Source organism: Manis javanica, chromosome 3 (assembly GCF_040802235.1).
Source record: "Manis javanica isolate MJ-LG chromosome 3, MJ_LKY, whole genome shotgun sequence".
NCBI classification, from domain to species: Eukaryota; Metazoa; Chordata; class Mammalia; order Pholidota; family Manidae; genus Manis; species Manis javanica.
Genome location: NC_133158.1, coordinates 45,817,179 through 45,842,954, shown reverse-complemented (window position 1 = coordinate 45,842,954; position 25,776 = coordinate 45,817,179). Strand labels below are relative to the sequence as shown.

Genomic DNA, 25,776 nt, shown 5'->3' with positions numbered 1-25,776 from the left:
ACCCTTGGCAGAAGGTCCTGTGTTAGGGAAGGCTGCTTTCTGGCATTGGTTCTGCTATTTTTTCTGCAACAGACTGTGTTTAAAAACTGAGCTTTATAAAAGCCATTTCTTAGGCAGCTTAGGGTTACCACAGAAGTGTGTTATATGCCTTGATCCAGACCAAAACACATGAAACCACAGAGAGCTTGGCTGGTGCTGGCCCCCTCCACGCCAATCCCTTTGTTTATTTACCAGGCTAGGACTGGTTCCTAGTTCTGAATGAGACTCCTCCTTCCACCTACTCCCTTCCCCAGACATCCGTGGCTCAAGATGACGCCCTCGCTGCTTTCCCTGCAGGGCTAAGTTAAACAAGTCCTGTTCTCCTTTCACCAAGCTCACTGAACAATAGCGTTTTGCCCTCTTGAGGACCACCCACCCACTTTATTTTTCAAAGGACCAGCACTCGGAGCGTGGGATCCATGACAAACTTACAATGGTCTCCGGCCAGGCTAGATGGGAAAGGATGAGTATCTGCCCGCTTTCAATGAATCTAATGGCAAAGACAGAAAAGCACTGCCCAGAACCAATCTATAAACTGCTGTTTAATGGAAGGAATCTTTAGAGTCAACCTAACATGATTAAGTATCTCTCCCTCTTATTTTCCTCCAGAGCTTCTTACATATTTCTAGAATCCTCTATCAAAAACCTAGAGATGTGGGGGCATGCCGCAGCCCCTTCATGCCAGGGTTTGCAGATCTCTGTGGGTATATTATAGCCAAGGGAAAACAAAGCATGCATTTTTAGCCATTTACTATGACACAGGCTTTACGTAGCACCTCACAGAGGAGGAAGTGCATTAGTTGAGTTGTCTTGCTCTGACTGGTGATGTGAACGTGAATGGAGGAATAACTTAAGAATCAGAGAAACCTGCAGAGCACAGTGGAAAAGGGGATGTCAAGTCAGCACTCCAGTCTTCTTCATGACACCCTAGATGTCTCTCATGGTACATGGAAGGCCATGCTGATTGGGGAGTAACAATGGGGTTCCAGAACGTCCTCCATGTCACCCACCAGAACTTCACATACACTGCTCCCAAGATGCCAGGTGGGTGGCACATCACAAGATCAAAATCCAGCTTGCAAACATCTACAAATCAGACCTGTCTCTAGTTATGCCACTTAAGATCTCAAAGGGGCCACAGTTCCAGAGGCATATGTTCATCAAAGGAGGAGGGTACTTATGGGGGAGCAAACTGACACAACCTGAGAAGTACACACAATGCCATAAAATAACTGATCATAACAAACAGGATATAAAACGATATGCCTACATGTTAACACTTTCTAAGAATAGAGAAGAAATGTATTTACAGGCTAACTCAAGACAGGATCACAAAAGAGGGTGCCTTTTAAATCAGGAAAATTTGAAAGGATGGGGATGAGGCAGGGACAAAGGAATAGAATGACCTTTCTGTGGCACTCTGTCAGGTCACTCAACAGTCTCGGTCAATTGTGAGCTACATTTGAAATGACAGCAGCTTGACAGGGTGAGCGGTCAGGATAAATGATGCCTGGGGAAGTTTAGCCACAAAAAGAAGAAAAGGTATTTAAGGGCAGGAGCCCAGGGATGGGTTTACTTGGGGCAGAAAGGAAAGGATCACTGGGACACAGGGCTCGGCAGGATGACACGCATGGGGAAGGCGGGCTCTGCTCTCCTGGATGTGGGCTTAGAGAAAAGGGGTGGCATGAGGATCATGACACACCACGTGTGCAGGGCAAAGGAGCTCTGTCTCTATCCCCAGGGACCAAGGACCTTTCCCAAGAAGAGTCAACAACGACCTCTTCTGAAAGCAATCAGATGTCTGCTGACCACAGGGCACTGATTCCCAGGAATCAGCTTCGTAGCACCCACAGCCATCCCAGAGTTCTCTATTTGCACCATTACAGGCCTTCAAAGTTGGTCACTGGTCCGCTCAAGGCATATAAATAATTCTTTTTTCCAAGGTCAAATTCCTAAATCTGGCTTACAGCAAAGAGTCCTCTGGCTTGTTCAGTCTGACTTAAATTCTTCATGGCTCAGATACTGACATATGTATCTCCTTCACCATCATAGTAGTAGTCTTCAGAACAGGGATTACTGATACAAATTAAGTCTCAGGAACATGCTTTACTGGTGATGGACATATGGAAGTGTGATCTATCCCAAATCATGTTCAAATAACGGGCCTGAGGAAGAGCACCATCAGAGCCACGCCAGGGACCTCTGAGTTTGACCCGTCTCTTAACTCGGCCTAAGCACAGGAGGGTGTCCCTCCCAGGCACTCCCCCTCCACACAGGTGGATGGGCCTTATCTTCCAAACCCAGCATGTCCTAAAATATGAAAAAGACATAGTCGTTCCAGGATCCATTGTTCTCTCTATGTAGCGACCAGCAGCCGGCTGGCTGGTCTGACCGCTGGGCTGTACCACCTGATCTGGCCAATGCTGTCATCTTTTGACACAACTCCAACACTAGCTCACAATCCCTGGCTTTCACAACTCGGTCAGAGGCATCTGTGAGATAGCTTCAAACAAACGAACAAATGCTGGCCAAATGTTTTAGAGACAGCTTCTCTTTCTCTAAATATGGCTGAAAACGTCATTGAGATCTCACAAACTCATTGTGATTTTCCTACACTTCCTCTGCTTTCCCAGGGACACATTTACTAGGGATAAACTCAGAAATCTCTAAAGCTAGAGTAAAGTTGGCATTTCTGTTTTCCATTTTCAATACACATGTGGGTTTCTTTAGGGCCAGTTTGGTTTCCTCTAGACCCTGGCTCTTGCCCATGATTAAACGGCCTGTGAGATCTTTAACATGACAGGGGTAGCTAAGCACTCTGATGAAGCCTGTCCGCCAGGCTTCCTTTTCTCTGAGTTTAGAGAACAGAACATGTCCAGCCTCAAGTCACTGCAGCAGCACCAAGGCCATGTCGGGGTGAAACTCCAAGAAGCTTCTTCACATGTGCTGGCTGGCACACGGCCTCCAGCCTTTCTCAACTAGGAAAAACCAGCAGTGCCACACTTAGTACCTGGGACCAGTTCAGACTGAGACTTGTGTGGCCAGGACATAGGCTAGAGGTCAACCGGCGATCGCCTGAGTCTAAGATGTGAGTTCTAGATCCATGATGGGGCTGCAGTAGTCCCAAGGACAGGACAGACGTCTGAGCCAGGCTGCCCCTGGTCTGAGAGCCTTCCCCCTGCTTCCCCACCTGGAAGCACCCAGCCCTCCTCTGGCAGTGGCTCTTCCCCTGAAAGCTTCCTTCTCCATTCCATGGAGGGGTGAATCCTTGGAATTCCTACAGCCCCTATTGTTCAAGGTGGTGCCTCTCCTGCAAAGTCAGTGACTTAAGTTCAACATTCACACGCACATGCCTCTCTGGCTCTAGGTTGCCAGCCTTTAAGAGGAACTATTTATGCATGTGAGTCTGTCTCTGGCTCTAGCTGGTTCTACTGGAATGTCTAGACCTTGTGGAGAAACATTTTCACGTCCTGGGGGCTTGCTCCCACCGTACCCTCTGTGGCTGGCACACACAGACACTCCAGGGATTCCCACAGGATGAACAGGCCAGCCTTCTGAAGACAAGAAGCCTTCCGACATCTGGTGCATTTTTACATTTCCAGAATCTAACATTGTATTTGGCACTAATAGGCACTTGACAATATTTTTTTTCATGAATGACATATAAATCAATTGCCTAATGAAATTGTCAGGAAAGACATAAAGTGAGAGTCACATGTAAATATTATCTATTACGTGCTCTGCTCTGCACCTCTGTGACAGGCTGGGAGCAGGTCACAAGTGTTATGCGGTTGTTCTTGCTTTGCGCTGGTCACCCCAGGAAGGGAGGATTACACTTACGTCCTTCAATTAACTCAAAAGCATAAAGATTCCTTACTGCCAGGCACCTGGGATGCCATCTTTGTCTGTCTGTCTTCCAGAGCAGCTAGCTAAGGGGCTGATGCACTTTGAATTCAGGGACCTGTGGTGTGATCTCTGAGTGAAACGGGCTTAGGCTGCAAATGCACGGAGGCTGAATAAAACTGTTAAGGACTCGCATCAGATCCAGTATCAGCATGCTCTGAATCATGTGACGTAGGCCACAGATCTCACAGGACCTCCTGGGGCGTCTCTCAATGAACAGATCACACAGGAGTGTTTTCGTACCTGGCCTAGTTGTAATTCTTTGCGTAGCTTCGGGATATACTGAAGTATTTGGGAAAATAAAAGCCGCACCCCCTGCAGACAAAAGGAAAGACAAAACATGTGAAGGTCTTTGGTTGCGGCTGTTGGTCTCAGCAACAGTGCCAAAGCTACTCTGCCCTTTGACCACAGAGGGAGGGGACCTCCTTGAACCTGCCATGCCAGTCTTCAGGAGGATGGGACAGGCACAGGGTCAGAAACAGATTCCGCTGATGGATGGAGACAGGAAGGGCTACAGTACCCCGTTTGCTTTCGGGTGTCATGTGTTTTAATTTTACAACTTCTTGCTGAAACCCCTCTGTGTCCCCACCCTCCAGCAATCTCATCTTATTAAAAAAAATTCTATGGTATATGTTTTCATTTTTAAATTGCATAAAAACCCATAAAACATTTTACAGAGCCCTTGGAAAAGAGGACCAAAGAATTATAAATATCTTGCCAAAGAATATATGGATCTTATTAAAAGTTAATCCCCATTTCTATTCAAATGCATGTCTTCCCTTTCTCTCTCGCAATCAACACTTGTGTTGTTAGCTGAAAAAAAAATCCCCTTTTGCAGTTCAGTCTGTTAGGAATTGGTTGTCCTGTTCTTCAGTTGCTTCTACGTTTAACAGTAACTAAAATAACAAACAAAGTCAGAGCTTTCTTGAAACGTTCACTCACTGTATTTTTTTTAAAGACTGTCAAATTATCAGAGAATGTGTGCAGCTCAAAGGTGTTTCCTAAGGGAGGGAAATTACTTTGTCTAAGTTATTTGTTATTTCTGGCCACAAGGTCATTAATCGGCTGATGTGTGTCACGCATGTTGAAAAAGTATACTACCGACTCCAAGCTTTATTTCTTTTTTTTTTTACTTTAGATTAAAAGCACAATGTTCTAAATATTGAGGACCGAGATCAAATAGCCATTTCACTGCAATGCTCAAACCTGGACTCACTCACATTATACATTTTAAAATAAAATGGCAAATATTTGGAACACTGCTGGATTTCTCTGGGAGGGCTGACCTTCAGATGGGCACTTGCTTACACGGGGTTACCTAAGCTTTACCAGAACTGGATGGATGGCTTCTTCCCTAGCCTGGGTGGGGGCACAGGGTCCCTGCAGGCTGACACAGTGGGGTGAGCAGCCTGTGGGCATGCTTCTCTAGTTGTCTCTATCAGGAAGAAGGCAATGGATGCCACCCAGGAGTTCATTCATCTAAAGAAAGCCCAACCTCTACGCACGGCCTCTTTGTGACGGGAAGGGAAGATGTTAGACAGGATGAAGCATTATTAAACTCTACTAGTCTCAGGCAAAAAAATTGGAAAAATCAACAAAATGCAGACTCAGTGGTTAGAGACAGCAGAGTAGGCATTTGGTTAGTAACTAATTTCATATCCTCCAAAATTATAGCACAGCTTCCCTTTCAACAAAAGCCCCCAAAAGTCACCAACATTCCATCCTACTGCCTTTTGCAAATGTACCCAGTCTGTGTGAGAAAACCGAAGACAAGTCAAATGGCCTCAAACTTTACCAAAAAAAATAATATTCTTGCTTGTCCTAGTAAACATTCCTTGGAGAATTAAAAATGGAAAGGGTGGGAGGAGAGAATGCTAAGAGCCCCTTCCTGTCAAACATGCTAGTTTCTACAGTTGTCACAGTGTGTACTTGGGGACTGACAGCAGCAGACTGTAAATCCAGCAAAAGTGAGCAAAGGCTGTGGCTACAGGCTAATTCCGCATGTCTCCTGGTTAAAAAAAATCCTTGTCTTGTTAAAGGGAGCAGGGGAGCACTCAGAAACCAAAGGCTGCCCCTGAATTACCTCTGGCACAGAGCCCTGCTGCCGGTCTTCCGGCACCCTGACGTCCCACCGTTAGAGCATGCAACCTGAAGACGCGCCCCTAACCTGTCCTGCGGGGAAGGACAGGGCCGGCATTACCTGTGTTTCTAGCATGCATTAACCGTGGAGAGTTTTGTAAGGCTTTATCAACATCATCTGAAGTCAAATGTGGAAGAGGAGCTACAAAACAAAACAAAAGGCAACATCAAAATGAAAAAAAAGAGAGAGAATCACCTTCCTTAAAAAAAAAAAAAAGAAAGGAAGAAGAAAAACATGTCCCCCATCCTAATATCATGGGCTGCTGGGAAATCTCTCCATGGCCGTGCTACTTGTTAGAGTGTTAAAACCTAGGAGGGGACCCAGATTTAATTCAAGAACCAGTGACTGGGATGCCAGGCAAAGCATTGACACCAGAGTGACACCAACCCCCTGCTGCACTACTTCCATCTCCTTCCAACATGCTTGTGCCTGAATTAAAGCATGCAGCGGACGGTGGGGTCATGCCTCTCATTGCCAACACGCGTTCCCATTCTGCCCGGCCAAGCCACACCTCATGGAACCGAGAGCTCCCCTCATTCTGTGTTCAGGTGCGATCTGAACGGGGCTGGGTTTGGTTTCAGGGAAGGTAAGCCCACAGTTCCCATCAGGTAGGGCCTCTCCTAATGCTTCCATCTCACTGGGGCACCGTGAGGCTCCCCCTGTGTGACCCGACAAAGCTCTGATTCCCTTTACCATGTGATCTTTTTGGCTGAGGGGGCACTGGGGGAAGCAGCTGAAGGCTGAGGTGTCTTTTGGCTTCTCCTACAAACTGACTATTTCTCAAAACGCATTCACCTAGTCAGTGCCTCCTAACAGTTCACTCTCTCAGACCCTGAATGGGAGCTGGCTTAGGGCAGAAAGACACTGTGGATGAACCGGACCAGACCCTCTGAGGGGTCGGCGTGGCCAGGGGCGTCTTACTCTCTCTGAGGTAGTGCAGGTGGGAGAGCAGGATGTCGGCATTGTAGCTTGGTGTGAGCCTCTGGAAGTCATCTTTGGTCATCTTGCACAGTTCCTTCCCGTCGATATTCTGGAAGAGCAAGATGTCCACGTCGGGAAGGCCATATTCTTTCACTGCCCACTCCAGCCACTGCCGGACGTGGTCTGTACTCCACAGCGTAGGGTCTAAAAGGCGATGGAAACGTGACTGGTCAGCTCCTGAAGACTCATTCAGGACACAGTCGTCCCCCAGGCAGGTCCCCACCCCACCCCTATGCCCCAGCTCTCCAGGGCAGCCCCCACTCCTTGCGCAGAAGTGCAGCTCAAGTCAGATCAGTACGTGGTCAAAAGAGAATGTCTTGGGGGAAAGAGTAACACCAAAAGACTCACAGTGACCCACAGATCATTGTCTTTAAAGTGAATTGCTCTAAATGTTTAGGATTATACACACCACCTGCCCCTGTGTTGCTCAGAATATCTAAAGTTTCCTGTAGGGACATTATTCATATTTTTCACTTATTATCAATTTTACTTATTCATTTAAAAGTGGAAAAAGAAGGAAACTTTCTTTCCTTGGAAAACTACTGATATCTTTGTATGGAAATAAGAGTTAGCAACACGTATCAGGGAGATGCTCATCACAGACTACAAAAAAAAGAAGGGAAGAAAACAGCACTTGTGCAAAATTCTGAACAATGCAGATCACAGAACTGGAAATAAAGACTAAGTGAACCAAAACCCAGGCACTTCCCCTGAGCTTGTGTTTCTGACAGAGCACCGTCAGTTACACGCTTCTCTTGCACAGAACTTGGTTTGGCACCTGACTCGCACCTGCAGCGGCTAGGGCTGCCTGCGTGACTGTCACATTCCACAGCTGTGGAGCACAAACACCCGGCAGGGTGCAGACGCCGGCGTCACGCTCCACTGCCACCATGCGAGGGGACCCAGGCGCGACCATGAGGGTGGGGCCCCAGGGACGGGAGCAGGCCACAGCCAGCAGAACACAAGCCAGGACCACCCCATGCAGGCAGCCTGGGGGAGGGGAGTCAGGGTGGTCAGATGGGGCTCCTCCCTCGGGTCCCCTGGCACTGACAGACTCAGGGGCAGCGCACAGGAGCCCGGACTTCTAATCCCAGCAACTCTCAACTGGCTGCCACCTCGGAGGCTGCGTCTGCTTTCTGTGGCTGTTTTACGTGGATGAGGAGAGCCCTGACCCGGGTTCTCTGGACAGGCCCTTGGAGGTCAGGCGAGCCACATGCTCTGATCACATAGCAGGTGAAAAAGTCAGGCACAGGAATGCATCACACTTTTGAATCACTTTTTATCTAATTGTTTTAGAACCTTGTTTGGTCTTACCAATGTTTCTGGCTACTGAAGAATGGGGCATGTAGCATGCTGATGGGGTACAACTGTAGTTCACAGAGTAAAGAGCAGTATTTGTAAGAAACAGCAGATGGCCCTACCTCCAGGGTTCTCTGCCCTCCCTCCTCCCCTTTCTTCTTTCCTTTCTTTTCCCTTCTGTTCCTCCCTCCCTCCCTCTGTTCCTCCTTTCATTCACTCCTTTCTGTTTCATGTCATTTTTAATTTGGAAGAAATTCTTTCAGATCCAATAGAAACCACTGCCATCACGTTCCCCCCAGGACACTCCAGGAGCAGCCACTTTCTGAAGCTGACCAATGCGTCATCCTGCCACATACTTGAATACTCTTACCATACCGCCTACATATACTGTTTGCATTTTTTAGGTGAACACAGAGGTCCCTGACGCACTCAGAACTGGATGTTCAACCTCTGTCCAAATTAATCCATGCTGGTATATTCAACCATTTAAACAGCCCTTGGGCACCCCCATATGAATATGCTCAGTATGCTTATCGGTGAGCACCCCTGCGTCTCTCTCCCGGTGCCGGTTTGAGGGAATGTGTGCTGGTCCACAGCCGGGGCCCCACGCTGGAATCACACCAAGATGGAGATCCACTGAAGCCTGGTCTCACCCCCGGAGATTCTGACTTCTGGTGGAAGGGAGCCAGGGCATCAGGACCGGTAAAAGCCCCTCAGGTATTTCTAATGTGCAGCTGCAGTTCGGACCATCACCCCCAGGGCCTCACTACTCGGAGGGTGGTCCTGGAACACAGCACCATTGTCTGGGAGCTCATTAGAAATGCAGACTCTCAGGCACCACCCCTGACTGCTGAATCAGAGTCCTGTTTTCACAGGATTCTCAGACGGTCTGTGCGCGCACGCTGAACTCAGGGTGTGCTGGCAGAGAGTGAGGCCCTGCGTGTACAATGGCTGGGTCGCAGGGCATGTGCATCTCCAACTCCACCAGTTAGGACTGGATTTCTACCAGTACTGTTAACACTCACTCTCCACCAGCCTTCAGGGCATACAATCTGAAAACTAAGGGGAACTCTGCTTCTGATGCAAAGAGCAGAACATCTACAAAACCTCAGGTGGCAGCAATGACAGCAAGGTGTGCATATTCCCCTATAATTTGATCAGGTGGAATTGGACAGTTTATGTGGAAGGTTAACTTTGTCTGACTCTCATGGAAGTTCAGGTGGCCCTCTGTCACTGGGTTAGGATTTTGCATTCAGAGACAAAATGTTCAAAACCAAGGCTGTTTTCAAAGGTCTTTTTTCTTCTTTTTCTCATGACATGGCATGATTCTTCAATATACAGACAGGGCAATATTTAGTGATCCGTAATTCAAGCCTTCTGTCTCCTCAGTTCTGCCAAGAGGACAAAGCTTCTCAGACAGAGGTCCCCCTCCTCCCTTCTCCAGTCATTTCCTATAACTCCCACCACGAGGTATTAGCCAAGCCCTTCTTTTTGGTTTGGTTTGCCCCTAACAACGTAGAAGGATTACATTTGGGTGTAACTACTTCCTAGAAATCAGTTCATTCTGGGAATGCATTTTCTGCTCTAAATGATGGAACCAGATATTCTAAAAATAATCCATAAACATTTTCCTGAAAGTCACTGGGGTCATGTTAAAATGGCGACATGACATCTTAGGGAGACAGCCAAAAAGAGAAGTCTAATCATTCCATCACCCTTTTTGTGTGCCCATTCACTGGTTTCCCTTGCTAAGCCAGGGCAGTCACAGCTCATTTGATTTTCCTTGAAAGGAATCATTCCCAACACCCCAGAGAGCAATTCCTCCACCTGGATTGTTCGTATCTCTTCGGGTTTGTGACACCACCATTCTCTTGTTCTGCTGGCACAAGTGTATATCACTACGACCCTTTCCAATGAACAACTGGGCAATACATCTCAATGTCCTTTAAAAAATATGAGTGTAGTCTCTGCACCAAATATTCCAGTTCTAGAAATTCACCCTAAGGAAATTATTAGAGGATGTACGCAATGCTTTCTTTTCAAGGATGTTCTTTGTAGTGTTTACAATAGCAAAACATTGGGAACACCCTAAATGTCCAACAAAAAGAGAGCTACTTAAGTTGTAGTATATTTTGGAATATTCTGTGATACTTAGAAACTAAAATGACCCTGTTGAATATATTTATTGATAAGAGAAAATGTCCAAGCAGATTAAAATTTGAAAACATTATTGCACTATATTTTCCAAAGAAATGTAAATCTATCCAGGGTACGAATTTGGGAGGGTTATGCAGCAAACTGTCAACTTGTCTCTGGGGGAAAGGTAATGGGGATTTTTACATTTTTTTTCTTTTTGCACTCAACTGCATTTTCTCTTTATCTGCAATAAATTTATAATGCCTAACTTAAAAAGATACTTATCAAAAAACTTGTTCTCTGTGTTTCAGAATCAAAACAAGGTCTTACAAAGGACTTTGTCAAAGCATTTTCATAAAACTTCTTTCAAGGGTGTAAAATTTTAATCTCATTTCCTCATACAGCTTGTTAGTGGGGTTTGCTTCATTTGAGAAGAATATTATTACATGACGTTGGGGGATTCCTATATTCTTTTGGGATCTGATCTCCACACCTCTGCCCTCAAAGTTTATAAGTAAAGGATGTTAAAAACAAAATATGACCATTTGATAGAGTAAATGAGGTTGTTTCTTCCCCCCGGTCCGGGGGCACAACTATTCCGGATCTACCCCAGAGGTGGTGTAGTAGAGAACAGTTTGCAAAGCACAGGTCCAAACTCCTGAGCAGGAAGCACAAGGCCCTTAACTCCCTGAGCCCCACTGTACCCCCAGTCTCATTCCCACTCTTCCCCCTACAGCCACACACAACCGCTTGCCATCTCCTAAACTAACACCTCAGGCCTGGGCCCACACACCACCCAATGCTTGGAGGACCTGCCCGGTTCTTGTGCCCTCACCGGCACTCACCGCCCCACCCGGGCATCTGTCCCCAATGCACACACTTACAGTGAGTCTCTGCGCAGGGAAGTGATCATAAGACCGGAGGCCCAGTCCCCGCCCCAGCGAGAGCCCCCACGGAGCTCCGCCCCAGCTACCTGGGCCAGGCAGGGACGCCGCAGCTGTAGATGGTGGTGTTTAAGGTTCAAGGCAGTGTGTTGGCTCCCAGCTCGTCCTGGAACCCCACAGAGAGCCCAGTGGAGTCTCCTTGATCTCCTCGTGGCCCGTGATATGTCACCAAAGCTTCCTTCTTCTGTCCTCTCTTGAATCACAGAGGGGCTCACAGGAGTCGATAGGCCTTACCTCCTTCCCTGAGGCCCGACTGTGCATGTGAAGGGGAAAAGGGAGGGGCCACGGGCCGTGCCACAGCCACAGCGCCCCTGTGGCCTGTGTCTAGGTGTGGCTACCTTCTGCCTCCAGGTAGTGGTGTGGCTCAGAACCTGTCACCCAACCTCAGGGCTGAGCCTGGCTTCCCTCCTCTGTAAAACACCGTGGAGCATCCAGGACCCAGGGAACGGCTGCCATAGGGCATGGGGGAAGGACTCCTTTTAACTCCAGGAAGAGTCCCTGAGCATTTACTAACCACACGAGCACTACAGGGATTCAGAGGCGGCGGTTGTCACAAAGGGAGATGCCGAGAATCTCCTGGGGGTGGGGGTGCGGCGGGTGGGCAGCCATCAACACAACCCATGGGCAGAATTAACTCTGTTGTCTAAGCAGGACGTGGAGGTACAAAGTCCCAGTGGATCCCAATCAGGAGAGGGGAAGGGTTTCAGGGCTTGGTGTGAGCCTGCAGGAAGAAAGGGGATTTTGACAGAAATGGGGTGACAGAAGCAGAGCAGCCCTTCAGTCTGGGGAACAGCTTGAGTCCAGCTTCTTACCCACAGAGGCATGAAACACTTGATGTGTTGAGGCAGAAAGGAGAAATTTGGTGTATCTGGAGCGGAGGGTGAAGGCGGGAGAACAGAGGCTCATGAAGACAGGCGGGAGTTGGGCCAGCTCAGGGGGCGTCTTGAGTGTCTTGCAAAGAACGCTGGTTTTTATAAGCCAGGCATTTCAGAGCCATCAAAAATGTCTGAAGAATCAAAAAATGTTTTAAATCACATCAAGCACAGCAAACTTCATGATAATATTAAAAGGTGTTCCTGGGAGCCAAAATACCCATAGGTGGGTTCTGACTCAACCATCTACAAAAGGCAAATGTTACCTTCTCTGAAATTGGTTTTCTTTTTCTGTGGGTAATTAAGTGTGGACTAGAAAAGAAAATGAGATAGTGATGTGAAAGCACACATACTGCAAATAATGCATCTGCATACTGGATTTTGCATTGCAAACACGGTTAAAGTAAAATAAACAATCTATTACTTCAGGGGCAGCTTCCTCCTGACTTACTTATTTTAAGAAGCTTTTGGAGGTGCTTCTGTCAGATGAATCGGTAAAGGTAAGTTGTTTTGTTTTCAGCCCTCCAGTCCAATTGTTTTGAAATCTATGTACCCTTCCACATTTCATAGACATCAAAATGGTAAACCCCCATGGTACAAGGGAAAAAGGAAAAAAAAGCCATCTTTCTCTGAAACCTCTAATTTTTGTTTCCTGTATCTTAGCTTATGTGGTTAATATCCAAAACATTTCAAATGCTATTTCAGTATATTGGATTTAAAGAATAAATAAAAGCATAGAGTTTTGGAGTTGCCCTGTTAGTCCTGGGGGTGGGGGGCAAGCAGTAAATGGGAGGAGGGCTGGAATTATTTTCACATTTCCCTTAACAGGATTCTGACCTAGTGAAGGCTCGCTGCTGCCAGGAAAATACTAAGTAGATATTTAAATGAGGCAAAAGGATATTGCATTGCTGAAGACATACTGCATCTTCATGAAACAAAACACTCATGCAGGCAAACATCCTGTCTCAGAAACCCCTCTAGAGGGATGAATAGAAGTGAGATTAAACAAGAGCCGAACTGGTGATAATACAAGCCCTGAGTGTCATTTTTCTTGAACAATATCAACATAAAATACTGGCTTCCAGCTAGAAAAAATTGCCCATGGTAAAGAAAAAATAAAAATAAAAGGTATCTCTAAGCCATATCACAATTGTATGAGGTCTTTGTTTATAAAACCAGGTCCCGGGCAAGTCTGCCAATCTGCTGTCCAAGACACTGAGAAGCCTGCAAAAATAAGATTTAACATTTCCTCCCCTCAGACTTTACATTTATAAAGCAGACCCAACAGAGAACTGACCTGCATTTGTGCTTCATTCCACCACAAATGGAAATTTGATCTCAAGTAACAAGTTCACATTCAAGGCTGCTTCTGAACCTTTAACTTCTGAACTCAGGGATGAGGTTCACTTATCAGTTTGACAATTACTGATTTTTACTTCTATTGCACTTTGGCCAGTGAACGAGGTCTATATGACACTGACTTTCTTTTATACTGCTGCTTCTTTTTTGATGGCCTATTTATTGCATGGCCAATTTCTGCAAATGCTCCTTGAGTGCTTAAGAGTGCACACTCTCTAATTTGGGGGTGCAGGTATAAAACATATGAATAACTATTGGATCAAAATTGGAAATGTACAGGTCATTTTATGTCATTGGTCTATCAATTACTGAGAAAAGCAAATTAAAATCTCTCACTAAAGTGGGTTTGTCTATTTCTCCTTACAGTTCTTTCTGTATTTTGAGGCTGTGCTATTAGGTATATATAAGTTTACCATGTTATAGATTTCTCAAGAATGTAACCTTTTTTTCATTATGCAATTACTTCAATAATCTCTGTTAATGTTTTCTGCTTTCTATTTCCACTTTTGCCAGCTTTATTTTTATTAGAATTTGACAAGGATGTCTTATTTTCTCTGTTTGCTATTACTTTTTCTCTGTGTTAGATGTTTTTATAAACTACATAACTGATTTTGGAGTATTTTTAAAAAATCTAATCTAGCACTCTCCATTTTTAATGATGAGTTTGTTTGATCTACTTACATATATTGTTACTGGTCTGTCTGATTTCTTCCACCTGATTTTGTGCTTTCTATTTACCTTGCTTTTTCTGGTCTGTATTTTTCCTTTCCAAGTGTCTTATTGGATTAATCTATTTTATTCATTCTTTTTTTTCTTTCTCTATTGGCTTGGCTGTTTAATATTTCAGTTCTATTTCTTTACTTGTTAATCTTTAAATAAATGCTAAATTTAATCACCATATATATCTTTTTCCCCAAAAATGCAAGGAATTTAGAAATCTTAACTCCAGCCTTTAATTCCTAATCTTGTATGATAATGTTGTCCAAATCTCTATTCTACCATATTGTTGTACTCCCTGTTTAAGGGGCTGGGGTTGTCATTTTATAGCCATTTCCCTTTATATCTACTCTTATATTAACCAATTTCCTCGCTCCTATTTCCTTTTTAACCCACTCCTTTGTTCTAGGATATGTTTTCTTTCTTTACTAAATCTTTTGTGATTTCCTGAAATGAGGGTCAGTGAGCAACAACTTCTTACCCTTTCTTTGAAAGTATCTTTATTTTACCTTCAATTTACATAAGAGTAGAATGTACTTTTCATGTAATTTGTTTCCTTTGTATTCCTCTGAAGTTTACTTTATTCATTCAAAGGAATTATTCTAAAGGATCCATTGGCTTCACCAAGCTACTAAAGGGGTCTGTGGCAGGAAAAAAAAATGGTTATGAGCCCAGAAGCTGATTAGAATTTTGTCTATTTCTCCCAGCTCACTGGAGATTTTCTTCTACTGCCCTCTGTGCCAGCTTTGTTGTTGAGAAGTCTGGTTCTCAGATAGTCTGTCTGTTTTCTCTAGTTGCCTTAACGCACCTTGTCTTTGGTGTTCTGCAGTGTCCCCAAAACGTTATTAGTGTGCACTTATTTATCATTCTGTGACTTGTGCTTCCTGTATTGGGAAAATGGTCTTGTTCCTCAGATTTGCAGAAGTTAGCTTTTTTCTCTTCAAATATTTCATCTCTTCTTTCCTCTTTATTTCCTCCTTCCTGGAACTTCTATTAGATCCATGTAGGACATTATTAGGAGTCCTTCCCAACTCTTGAACTTTTTTGTGTATGTGCCATGTCTTTGTAACTGTGTGTGGGTAAAATTGTAATATTTCCAGAATATCTCACCTGGCTTTAGTACATCTGCATATCAACAGGTGTTCAGAGGTGGAGAGAAGTATGGCTTTAGTGCATTTGCATCATTCCTCAGGGGTGGAGAGAATTCATTTCCATATCAATGGGTAATTACCTGGGCAAGGAGGGCTTATCTGTACCTGAGAGGTGAGGGGTGGTGCTAGTTTTTGCTTCTCTCAGAGCAGGAAAAAGGGAAGGCCCCAGACTGCAGTTTGTAAGCAATAAATGGATTTTAAACTTTATTTCTCCCTTTGACTGATTTCGGTTTTTAGAGGTATTTTGCCCCGGGGTTTCCTCTCCCAGGACTTACATCATGCTGCACTCAGAACAATCTCAGGTCTACTTTCTTTAATTTACTGCTTTATTTTCAAATCACCTGAGTTTCTGATACTTTGTGATACTGAGGTTTGAATCTTTTATTGTATTTCTAAGAGTTCTATTACTTCTTCAGAGTTATCTGTTCTTTTCTATAATGTCTTGTTCCTCTCTTTTTTGGTTCCTGCTTTTATGTATTTAATCGTTTTAAAATCTATTTTAAACATTTTTGGGGGTTTAATCATGTTGTCTGTTGTTTCTGCTGGATCTTGGTGAGATACGTGTTTCTTCCTGTTTTTGTAATCTGGGGTTACAAAGTCATCCGCAAAAGGTCTTTATCTGCAGGAATTCTGTAAAGCTTGGATTGAAGATAAGACCATCCAGGGAGATTTTGTATTCACTTCTGCCGGGTTTCCCAGGTTATCGCTAGCCCATGACCACTTATAAATGGGTAGTTTCTCAGCCTGGGGGTTGGTGAAACACACAGATGTGTACATGTGTGCATAGGGGGATGCAAGGGATCAGGTCCAACTCCCTGCTTTGTTCAAGTCCAAGACGCATCTCCTGCCCCTACCTAACCTTTAAAACCCAAATTATAAACAGTGGTACCCCACACTATCCATGCCTCCCAAGAAAATCAGATGACAACATGAGGATGGGCTGCTCTGTCCTCTATTCCCTACCTGTTTTTAGTCCCTAAGGAATTCTTTGACTGTCTTCCCATTTCAGTTGTGCATTTAAAAGGATATTAGATTCTATACAGTGTTTCCATGAGCTCTGCAAGAGGAATGTCTTCTATGTTCAATATTTTACTAGAACTAAGAGTCCTGACTGCACATTTTTTTGGTATCATTAATCTACAATTACATGAAGAACATTATGTTTACTAGGCTCCCCCCTTCACCAAGTCCCCCCCACAAACCCCATTACAGTCACCATCCATCAGCGTAAGATGCTCTGACTGCACATTTTTTATCTACCAACTTTAAAACTCTATTTTCAATTTCACCATCAACCTAACTTGTGCTATGCTCTATTTCATTCATGTATTGATTAGCCAATTGTCAAATATTTAATTATACATATGAATTGTGCGATATGCTATGAAGGAACCCAACCCTGTAAGACAGCATATCTATCATCAACTTGCTTGAGAATCAACAATTCCATTATGTATTTTATTCAAGAAATCCATGACTAAATTATTTTTGTTGGCTGCTAAATATATCTCTGACATTTAGACATCCAAAATACTTCACTGGATGGAGCCATTCTCAACTCTTCTGAGAAGATTATCTAGTGCTTGGATTTTGGTTTTCTTCATTTTTCCCCCCCCCCTTAGTTATTCCATGACAACACTGCTTATGTTCATCATGCTGTAGAAATGGAATGTCTTATTCCACTTAAAAGCTTCTCCCTCCTGGGTTTTTTTTTTTGTCCCTCTTAGATGCTGGGAATCCCTGGACCTTTATCCCTGGGCCTCTGCTCTCCTTACTCCACAGATACCCATGGACTTTCCAACTATAACAGGCTTCTCTATCAGTTTCCGAGGGTTGCCATAACAGAGTACCAGGAACTAAGTCACTTAAAATGACAGAAACTTATTGCCTCACAGTTGTGAAGGTTAGAAGTCTAAAATCAAGGTGACAGCGGGGCTGTGCTCCCTCTGGGACTCTGGGTCGACCCGTCCTTGCCTCTCCCAGCTTCCTGCAGTGGCCAGCAGGCTCCGGTGCTCCTGGGCTTGTGGCTGCATTGGCCCCCTCTGCCTCCACCTTCACATGGCCTTCTCCCTGGGGTGTCCCAGAATCTTCCCTGTGTGTGTGTCTGTGTCCAAATTTCCCCCTTTTATAAAGATACCAGTCATTTTATTAGACCCACCCTCATGACCTCATCTTGACCTGAGAGTATCTGAAAACACTCAATTTCAGAGTATATTTCAGGGACACAAGACAGTCTAAAAACATGCTTACGTCTTGCCAGTCTATCTCTTGAGTCTAGGGCTCCCTCCCAAACACCTGACCCAAATATGAGAAGAAAAGCTGCAATTTTTGAGGTATTACTATATCCCGGGCCCTGTTTATAAATTCCACATGTATTCTTACTTAATGTACAGAGCACCACATAAAATGGGCATAACTACCACCCATATTTTAGTGGCAAGAAAACTCAGGAACAGTGAGATTATGTGATTTCCCAGATTTCAGAGCTAGAAAATGCAGAGCTGAGAACTGAAGTGTGGTGACCTCTGATAAAGGTCTCTTTATCTCTAAGCTCCACACAGGTTCACTAGAATGCCTGTGGGCATCCCAGGGTTATCTCAAACACAGAATGCACCAAACCAGAATCATCATCTGTCTTAAAAAATCTTTTTCTACATTTATTAACACCCCAGACACTCATGCTAAATCTAAACCATGTTCAATTCTATTCTCCTCAGTTTTCATTACCATCATGGAAAGGTAACGGTTAAGTGCCAAGCAACAGTCTTCCACCTCTGCCTTCCTCACTTAAGTCTCCTTTGGAACAGCCATTTCAGAATCTTAGCCACCATTTAGCAAACTTATTCCATCATCCCATTTCCTTGTGTTCTTTCCAGGCATGTTTGACAGTGTGGTTTGTGAGTAAGAACTCACACTCTGGAGTCAGACAGGATTGGGTTAGAATCCTGGCACTCTGCATTATTGGCTGAGACATCTGGGCAACTATCTTACTGTTTCTCTAGTTTCAGCTTCTTTATCTGCAAGGTGAGAATAATAAACAGCGCCTGTACTACAGGGTTGTAGTGGAATTTAAACAAGATGATAACTTTTTCACACAGTGCATGGCCAAGCACCTGGCAATCGTGTGCACCCAATAGATGGTTACTGCCACCATTTGTCTTTATGATTTCAGTCACACACATAACCCAGCAGAAGTTTTCTCAATCACTGTTCAGCTGCTCATCTTCTAAAATTATAGTTAACTTTGACTTTAGGATTTGAGTTTTGGTCTGGTTTATTTAGCTGCTGGACTGAGCATACAAAGAATTTAAACAGAAACTTACAGAAACACATCCCATAATGTAGACATAGTGGAAGAGATCCTTGAGGTGTTTGGTGACGTGACAAAGTAAAATGAAGAAATGTGTAGCCTTACCAACAAGCTCTTTAAGAATAAATGAGCAGAGGCTGGGGATTGGCTCTGCATTTACCCACCTGCGCATGTGTCCCGAGAAGTGTCAACTTGAGTCAGATCACAGGACGCCCAGATATTTAGCTAAATATTATTTCTGAGTGTGTCTGTGAGGGTGTTCCCAGAAGACACTAGTATTTGAGCTGGAGAGCAGAGTAACGCAGAGTGCCCTCCCCTGTATGGGCGGCTGCATCCAATCCCCTGGGGGCCTGAATGGGACAAAAGGGTGGAGGGAGGGAAGACTGGCTCTCTCTGGCTGACCGCTGAGCTGGGACTTCCATCGCCTGCCTTCGTTCTCCAGTCTTCACGCCTTCAGGCTGGGACCGAGATCTGCAGTATTGGCTCCCCTGAGTCTCCAGTTTGCAGATGGCAGATTGTGGGTTGAGGGATAATCACATGAGCCAATTCCTCATAATAAAATCTCATTATATTTATATATTTTTATTATTTATATTTATGTACATATTATATATTTTATATATATTTGTTAAACTTATATATCGGTGTATATATATTTATCTCTCTATATGTATTTATAGATATATATATCTCTATATATATCAAATATATATATATCTCTTTATATATATATTTATCAAACATATCTCTCTCTGTATATATATATATACACACAGAGAGAGAGAGAGGGATTTGCTGTTTCTTTGAAGAACCATATCTAATATAAGGTTGAACTAAAATCAAGAATCTTGCAACACCAACTCCTATGATTCTGTACTCTTACTAACTAAATCCAGATTACCATTAGCTCATTAAATGTACATTTAATAACCGCTGTACACAGGCTACAAACTGGCTGCTTGGTCTGGCAATTGAGAATGCAAAAGCCATGATCAGCAACTCACAGAGATTACGACCTAAGAGAACAGACTGGCGTACAGATAACTAACTCTAATAAGATTAAGGCATAATATGTTGGCCATCTGCACTTGGTCAGGGAATATATTCTTCCAGGACTTGTTATTCTCTGTATTCAAAGGCCAGCCTACAGGTGCCGTATTTAGGAAGGATCATGTCACAGCTGCGTGAGCCTCCGGCCACTATGCAAACTCAGAAGCCTGACTTTACAAAAAGCCGAAGCAGCAGAGACTCACGCTGGGCATATTGTCCTGGGCTGTGCTGAGCTGGTCTCTCACGTAAGGCAGTGTGCTCAAGGAGGATGGCCCGAGAGGAGGGCTGGAGAAACGTGGTGCAGCAACTGTGCCAGGAAGGAGGCCACAGGTACAGCCTCACTGGACCCCAAACAGAGAACATCAGAACTCCTGCCTTTAGGAGTCTGACTAGGAAACACACTGCCTTCCCTGGGAAACTTCTTTTTGAAAGCAGGTATTATTTCTCCCAATGACTATTTTGGCTGCCAGGAAGCTCAGAGCCTTTCTGGAAGCTTAGCTACAGCATCGCAGCCAACTTTGTGGTGGTCAAAATGGCTACGTGCTTCCTTCACATGCTCTTGGTTTTCCATTTACATTTTTCACCTTGGTGCTGATCCCTAGAGCTTCTATCTAATCAGTAGTTTGGTTCACGTGTTTATCAGTACTTTAGATCACAAGGCATCTCAAATCCTTGGTGGAATTGAATGGCATATCCATATTGAAGTAAGAATATAGATGTGTTAAAGAATATAATCTGAATCAAAATAAAGTGTGGTAGTAAAAGAATTCATAAAATGTTGTAAGAGAAATAGCTAACTTGCCAAAAGATCGAGGATGGCTTCCTAGACAGGGTGGGATTTGAAAGATGCCTTGAAGAATGAAAAGGATTTGCTAGCAGAGAAAGGAGGATGGGCACTCCATCGAGGGAATAGCGTGGACGAAGACACTGCGCAGAGGAGAGCGCTGTGACGGGTGGGAGGACACGGAAGAGGAAAACGGGTGAGGCGTCAAAGGGATTCAGGAATCGTTTCATGGGAGGACAAAGGGAGCTTTCTGGACCGGTCATGTTCATATTCATCTCGGTCCTCAGATGTTTTGAAGCATGTGTCTGAATAACTCCTTTGAGCTCTCAATCCCATGCTGTCCTGCCGTGAGCTACTTACTTCACACCGATGGGCCTTATCTGCTTCTGACAGACTCTGGTCATTTCCTCTGTGACTCGTATGAGAGCAAGTCCTCATGACTACCTCAGGAACCCCAGGAGAGACGTTCCCCAGCATGGAGGACCTGAGTAAGACACCCTACAAGGAGTTCCAGCCACAGCACTTAGGGGCCAAGAAAAGGGGTTTTAAAATCACGTCAGAGTGATTTTTACTCATGGTGGCTGGAGCACTGTCAGTGCCCAGGAAATCAATGAAAGAATGAAAAGTGTGCACCAGTGAAGAGATGAGTAGGTGACTCCTTATCTCAGAGACTTCTGATTACCATGAGTGTGTGTGCTCCAGGTGGATATTTAGAAAATGACAGTGGAAATGCTTGAAAAGCCCAACACTCTAGTACCCATTTTAGGGAATAAAAACGAGAAAAAGAAAAATCTTTCAAAATGATGTAAGCTGCTAAAACCAGAGGTCCTATTGCATTTGGTCAGCATTATGTAACTTTCAAGAAAAGTGGATGGAAACTGGGCCTTCCTCTTTGTTAGCCCCCATGGTTAGCACATCGCCAAGTATGCTGTCAATACCTCGAAGTAACAGTGACTGCCAGGGGCACAGTGGCACGTGGAAAGACGGTGTCTCTGATGGCAGAGGCTTCAGGAGGCCTCATGAAACCTACATGCTCTAGAACGTATTCGTCCCACTGTGCAATGGAGACCTGTTGTTTCCAAACACTGATTTATGTTCACAGCTCTGGAGATGCAGAACTGGAAGCACCTGTAAGTCAGATGCCTGCATTGTGTCCAAGTTTCTTGGCAGTTGATAGAAACAGAGTAGAATGCGTATAAGCCTTGAATTGATACAACTTGTCAGAATGGAGCTGACGGGGGCTGCCTGGACTTTCACACTGTATCTCGTGCCTTTAACAGCCCTGTGTTTCCCTGTGTATGCCCTGACTTGTGGACTTCACAGATTCTACTGTGTCAACCAATGACAAAAGTTCCTTCCTACATGATTCTACTTTTTTTTTCTTCCAGTTTTTGGAGCATCAGTGTGAAACTGTTAGTTGTTTTCTGTTCTTCCTTTCTGCCCACTCCCTCTTCTAAAACTGACATATCATGCCTTTACTAAAAATAATTAAGGTGCATTAAAGTCAAATTTATTTAGTCCTCTACCCAGATTAGAGCTGTTCAAGCCTTGTTATGCATGAAAATCACCCAAAGAGTGTGTTAACAAAGTAGACTCCTCAACCCTACACCAGATTAAGAAAATTAGGGAACATGCATTTTTAAATCATAGGTCTCCCAGGTAATCCTGATACAATTGGGTCTAATCACACTTGGGGAAACATTTTCCAGTCAGCCTCCAGATTAAGTAGAGCCAACAAAGGGCCATGTAACTAGGTCACATATCTTAGGCCTCTCTTATTAAGATGGGTTTCATTGAATGACACTTTGATCTGGAACCATGTAAGACACAGCCCAACCCATGAGATGTAGACCTAGACACACAGGTGAGCACACCAAACAGAGAGACAGGTAGGTAGAAGGTGGATGACAGATAACACAGACAGATAGGTAGATAATAGATACAAAATATAGGTGTGACTTACTGCCTAACTAGTACATTGGAGAAGGAAAGACACAGTCAACAATTTTTCCAGGACAACAGACATAAGCTGGGTTTCCCAGAAATGTCTGGCGGCCCTACAGGTTGAGTGCTTTACTCATAACTTGTCCATTTTCCTGGTGACTAATCAGGGAATACATTCTTCTCTGGATCAGAATTAACAGCCAGGCCATCTTTGCCATATTAGTTTTCTGTTTATCCTGTGGACACTGAATCATGTATTGACGGAGGCAGCCCCTTGGCACTGCCTGCTGAGCACATATATGAACACATGCACATGTAAACCTCACTCCTGTTGTTCCTGTCTCCGTTAAGCTCTTATTTCAAGCCATGCTTCTTATCCATTTATTTTTAAAATTGATCCTACCTTACTCTTTTGTGTGTATTTGTGTGAGCTTTCTGAAATCTTCTCTGAAGTAAGAAGGCAGTGTAAATACATTCAGTGAAGGTAGGTATTTATTCCTTAGGGGTATTTTATGAGTTTCCTTAGAGCTCTTGGGTTAATTAATGATGATTGAGTCTTAAAACCAGGGGCTTTGAGAAGTGAGGAATCCTAGTACAAGAACTCAGTCTGAACACAGACAATGCCCCCAGGTCCTGTTTTTCTGTCTTGATCTACATACCAATTTTCTGGTGCGTGTGCATCAGGACCCTTGTTAAGTCTAGGACATGAACCTTACTTAGTATGTAGTTGATTGATGGAGTAGATAATTAATAATTATCTAGGAATAATTAATATTATTTTTTCAGCTATCTTTATGATTTCACTTATGAGTGTCAGTCAATGTGTTTAACTAGTAGGAACTGTATGAACCAACTGGAACCAGGTTTGGAGAATTCCATCTGTGCATGCAGAATGTGTTATGCCCCAGATGTGCCTGAATAGATGTCTGGATCCTGGAGCAGGGCAGAGGCACAGGTACAGCAGCTGACAGAGCTGCCCCTAGGTCCTGCCATGCCTTCGTCACACTGGGGAGATGTCTGGATTGTGCAATGCAGCTGGCATGTATGTGTGTGTGTTCATCTTTGTGTCTGTGTGAGCACACATACATGAAGCTTGACCAATAACTGAAAGACTCACAACTTGCAAAATCAGCCACAACCAGTTCTCTTACCAACACCTAACTGAATAACTGCCTGCATCAGCATGAAGCAACAAAGGAGGGAACACTGAAAGAGGACTTTCTTCAGGAGATGAAACCAGCCTTTACACAGCAACTTAACTTGAGCCAATCTGCAACCATCCTTCCAACTGAAATTTAATGAGCAACTACTATGTATCAGAAATGGTGGATGCTCTGACTTGATTGGTTCTTTGCCTCTCTCCCTTATAAATATCTCTCCTGTTTTCTGAACATTTTTTTTTAACATAGAAAGACTTGAGTCTGTCCGTATGGGAGAGGGTATTGATGACATTAAAGAATACTGATGGCAGGACAGGAATAGGACCTCATGGATAAAGGATGTAAGTGGCACCAGGCATTACCTCCTGAGTCTCTGATCCCATGAAGAACCAAGCCAAGAATCTTCAATACAGGTCTTTCCTCAGATTGATTCTTTCAGTGCAACTATGATGCAGACGGGAGGGGATGCAATGGAGAGAAACAGGGCAGGGGATTTACAGTTACTGGATAGAGTGGAGAGCAACTCCAGAAACGAGTGACAGGAAAAGACCTCTCTGAGGAGATGTTTGCATAATGCCCTGATGAAGGACAGAACCACCTGGAATCAAGAGTGTCATGCTGATGGGGTGGAAAGCACCAGCCCTAGAGATCAAACCTCAGGGTGACCAGATGGCTGCAGAGTGGAGGGCAGGAGCCCGTGGGGGCCATTGTCAGGAGCTGAGATTTAATCCCACTCCTAGGGAAGAAATCGAAGGAGTAAGGCAGACCTGTTTGAAATGTGACACGGCCTCTTATTAACTGTAAGCCACTGGGAAAGTTAGTTGATGCATTGGAGCTTTCTTTTCCACATCAGGGAAATGGTGGTAAGGTTGTCCACTCTACTGCCGAAGATCTCACGAGGCGATGTCTCTGCACTGCTTCCTGAAACTCCTAGTATGTATAAGGACACACTGAGCAGGGACTATTGCTGTGAGGTCTTGGGTTTCATGTAGCACATACCCTCTGAGGGGCTTTACGTCACCCTTCCTATTACTTTCAGTTTTATTATAAGTAAGTTCCTGGCATTTTCCTCAAATTCAGAGCTATTGCTTTGGGTTGGTTTAGGATTCCTTCTGTGGTAAAGAATTACTCTGTTTCTTGGAATCTGCATCATCGGCCAGTGATAACTGGGATGTTGGATTTTGAGAACAAGAAATATACAGCTCCCAACTTTTTGTTTTGCCAGATAAGAAAAAAAAAATTTTTGAAGCCTATCATCTATTATAAATAGCACTTCATCAAAGAAAGGATGATTGACACCAAATAATCTCAGAGAAAGGCGATTCCTCCCTATTATCCACGGATATTCTCTCTCTCCCTCACACTCACACACACACACACACACACACACACACCACCGAACACTCCCTCCAGGTGGACAAACTCGAGAAAGACGCGGCTGGTGGGGCAGAGCAGAGCCACGAGTGTCTGACCTGCCGGGACGATGACCCTGCGCTCGCTGGTGGTCATGTTCGGGGGTGGCATGTGCTTCTCTTCCATGTAGCCGCCATAATTCATCCCGACGGTTTCTGGGCTGCTCACCATCTTCCCGCCTTTCGCCATACTGCATTCATCCGGGGAGTTCCTGCAGGAGAAGAAGGTAAGTCCTGCCATTGTTGTCACACCCAGAAAGCCCGCCTCCTGCTATCTGTGACACAGAGAGAGCCACGGAAGGGCAAGGAAGAGGGGGCTGAGGGGAACAGGAGAGCAGCGAGGTGAGGCAGACCCCATGTCTGTTGAGGACTGAATGTCTGTGCCGCCCAAATTCTTATTTTGTAGCCTTAATCTCAAATCTGACAGCATTTGGAGGGGAGCCTTTAGGAGGTAATTAACGTTATATGAGGTCACGAAGGTGAGGCCTCCATGATGGGGTCAGTGTCCTTATAAAAAGAGGAACAGACAGACAGCTCGCTTGCTTGCTCCCTCTTTCTCTCACTGAGGACACAGA

The 25,776-nt window shown here is 44.5% G+C and overlaps 1 protein-coding gene across 5 annotated transcripts in view; it reads right to left on the bottom strand.

Moving 5' to 3' along the window:
• The window catches only part of ERG (ETS transcription factor ERG), a 253,124-nt gene that overhangs the window by 15,020 nt on the left and 212,328 nt on the right, over positions 1–25,776 (bottom strand). For 3 of the 5 annotated variants that reach the window (XM_073231342.1, XM_073231343.1, XM_017645144.3), the window contains 4 exons: positions 25,262–25,413; positions 7,004–7,207; positions 6,143–6,223; positions 4,186–4,257 (listed from right to left, as the gene is read on the bottom strand). In XM_073231342.1, the coding sequence (XP_073087443.1) occupies positions 4,186–4,257; positions 6,143–6,223; positions 7,004–7,207; positions 25,262–25,413 (509 nt within the window). The remainder of the gene's footprint in view (positions 1–4,185; positions 4,258–6,142; positions 6,224–7,003; positions 7,208–25,261; positions 25,414–25,776) is intronic. The other 2 variants (XM_073231344.1, XM_073231345.1) reach the window with 2 other exon arrangements.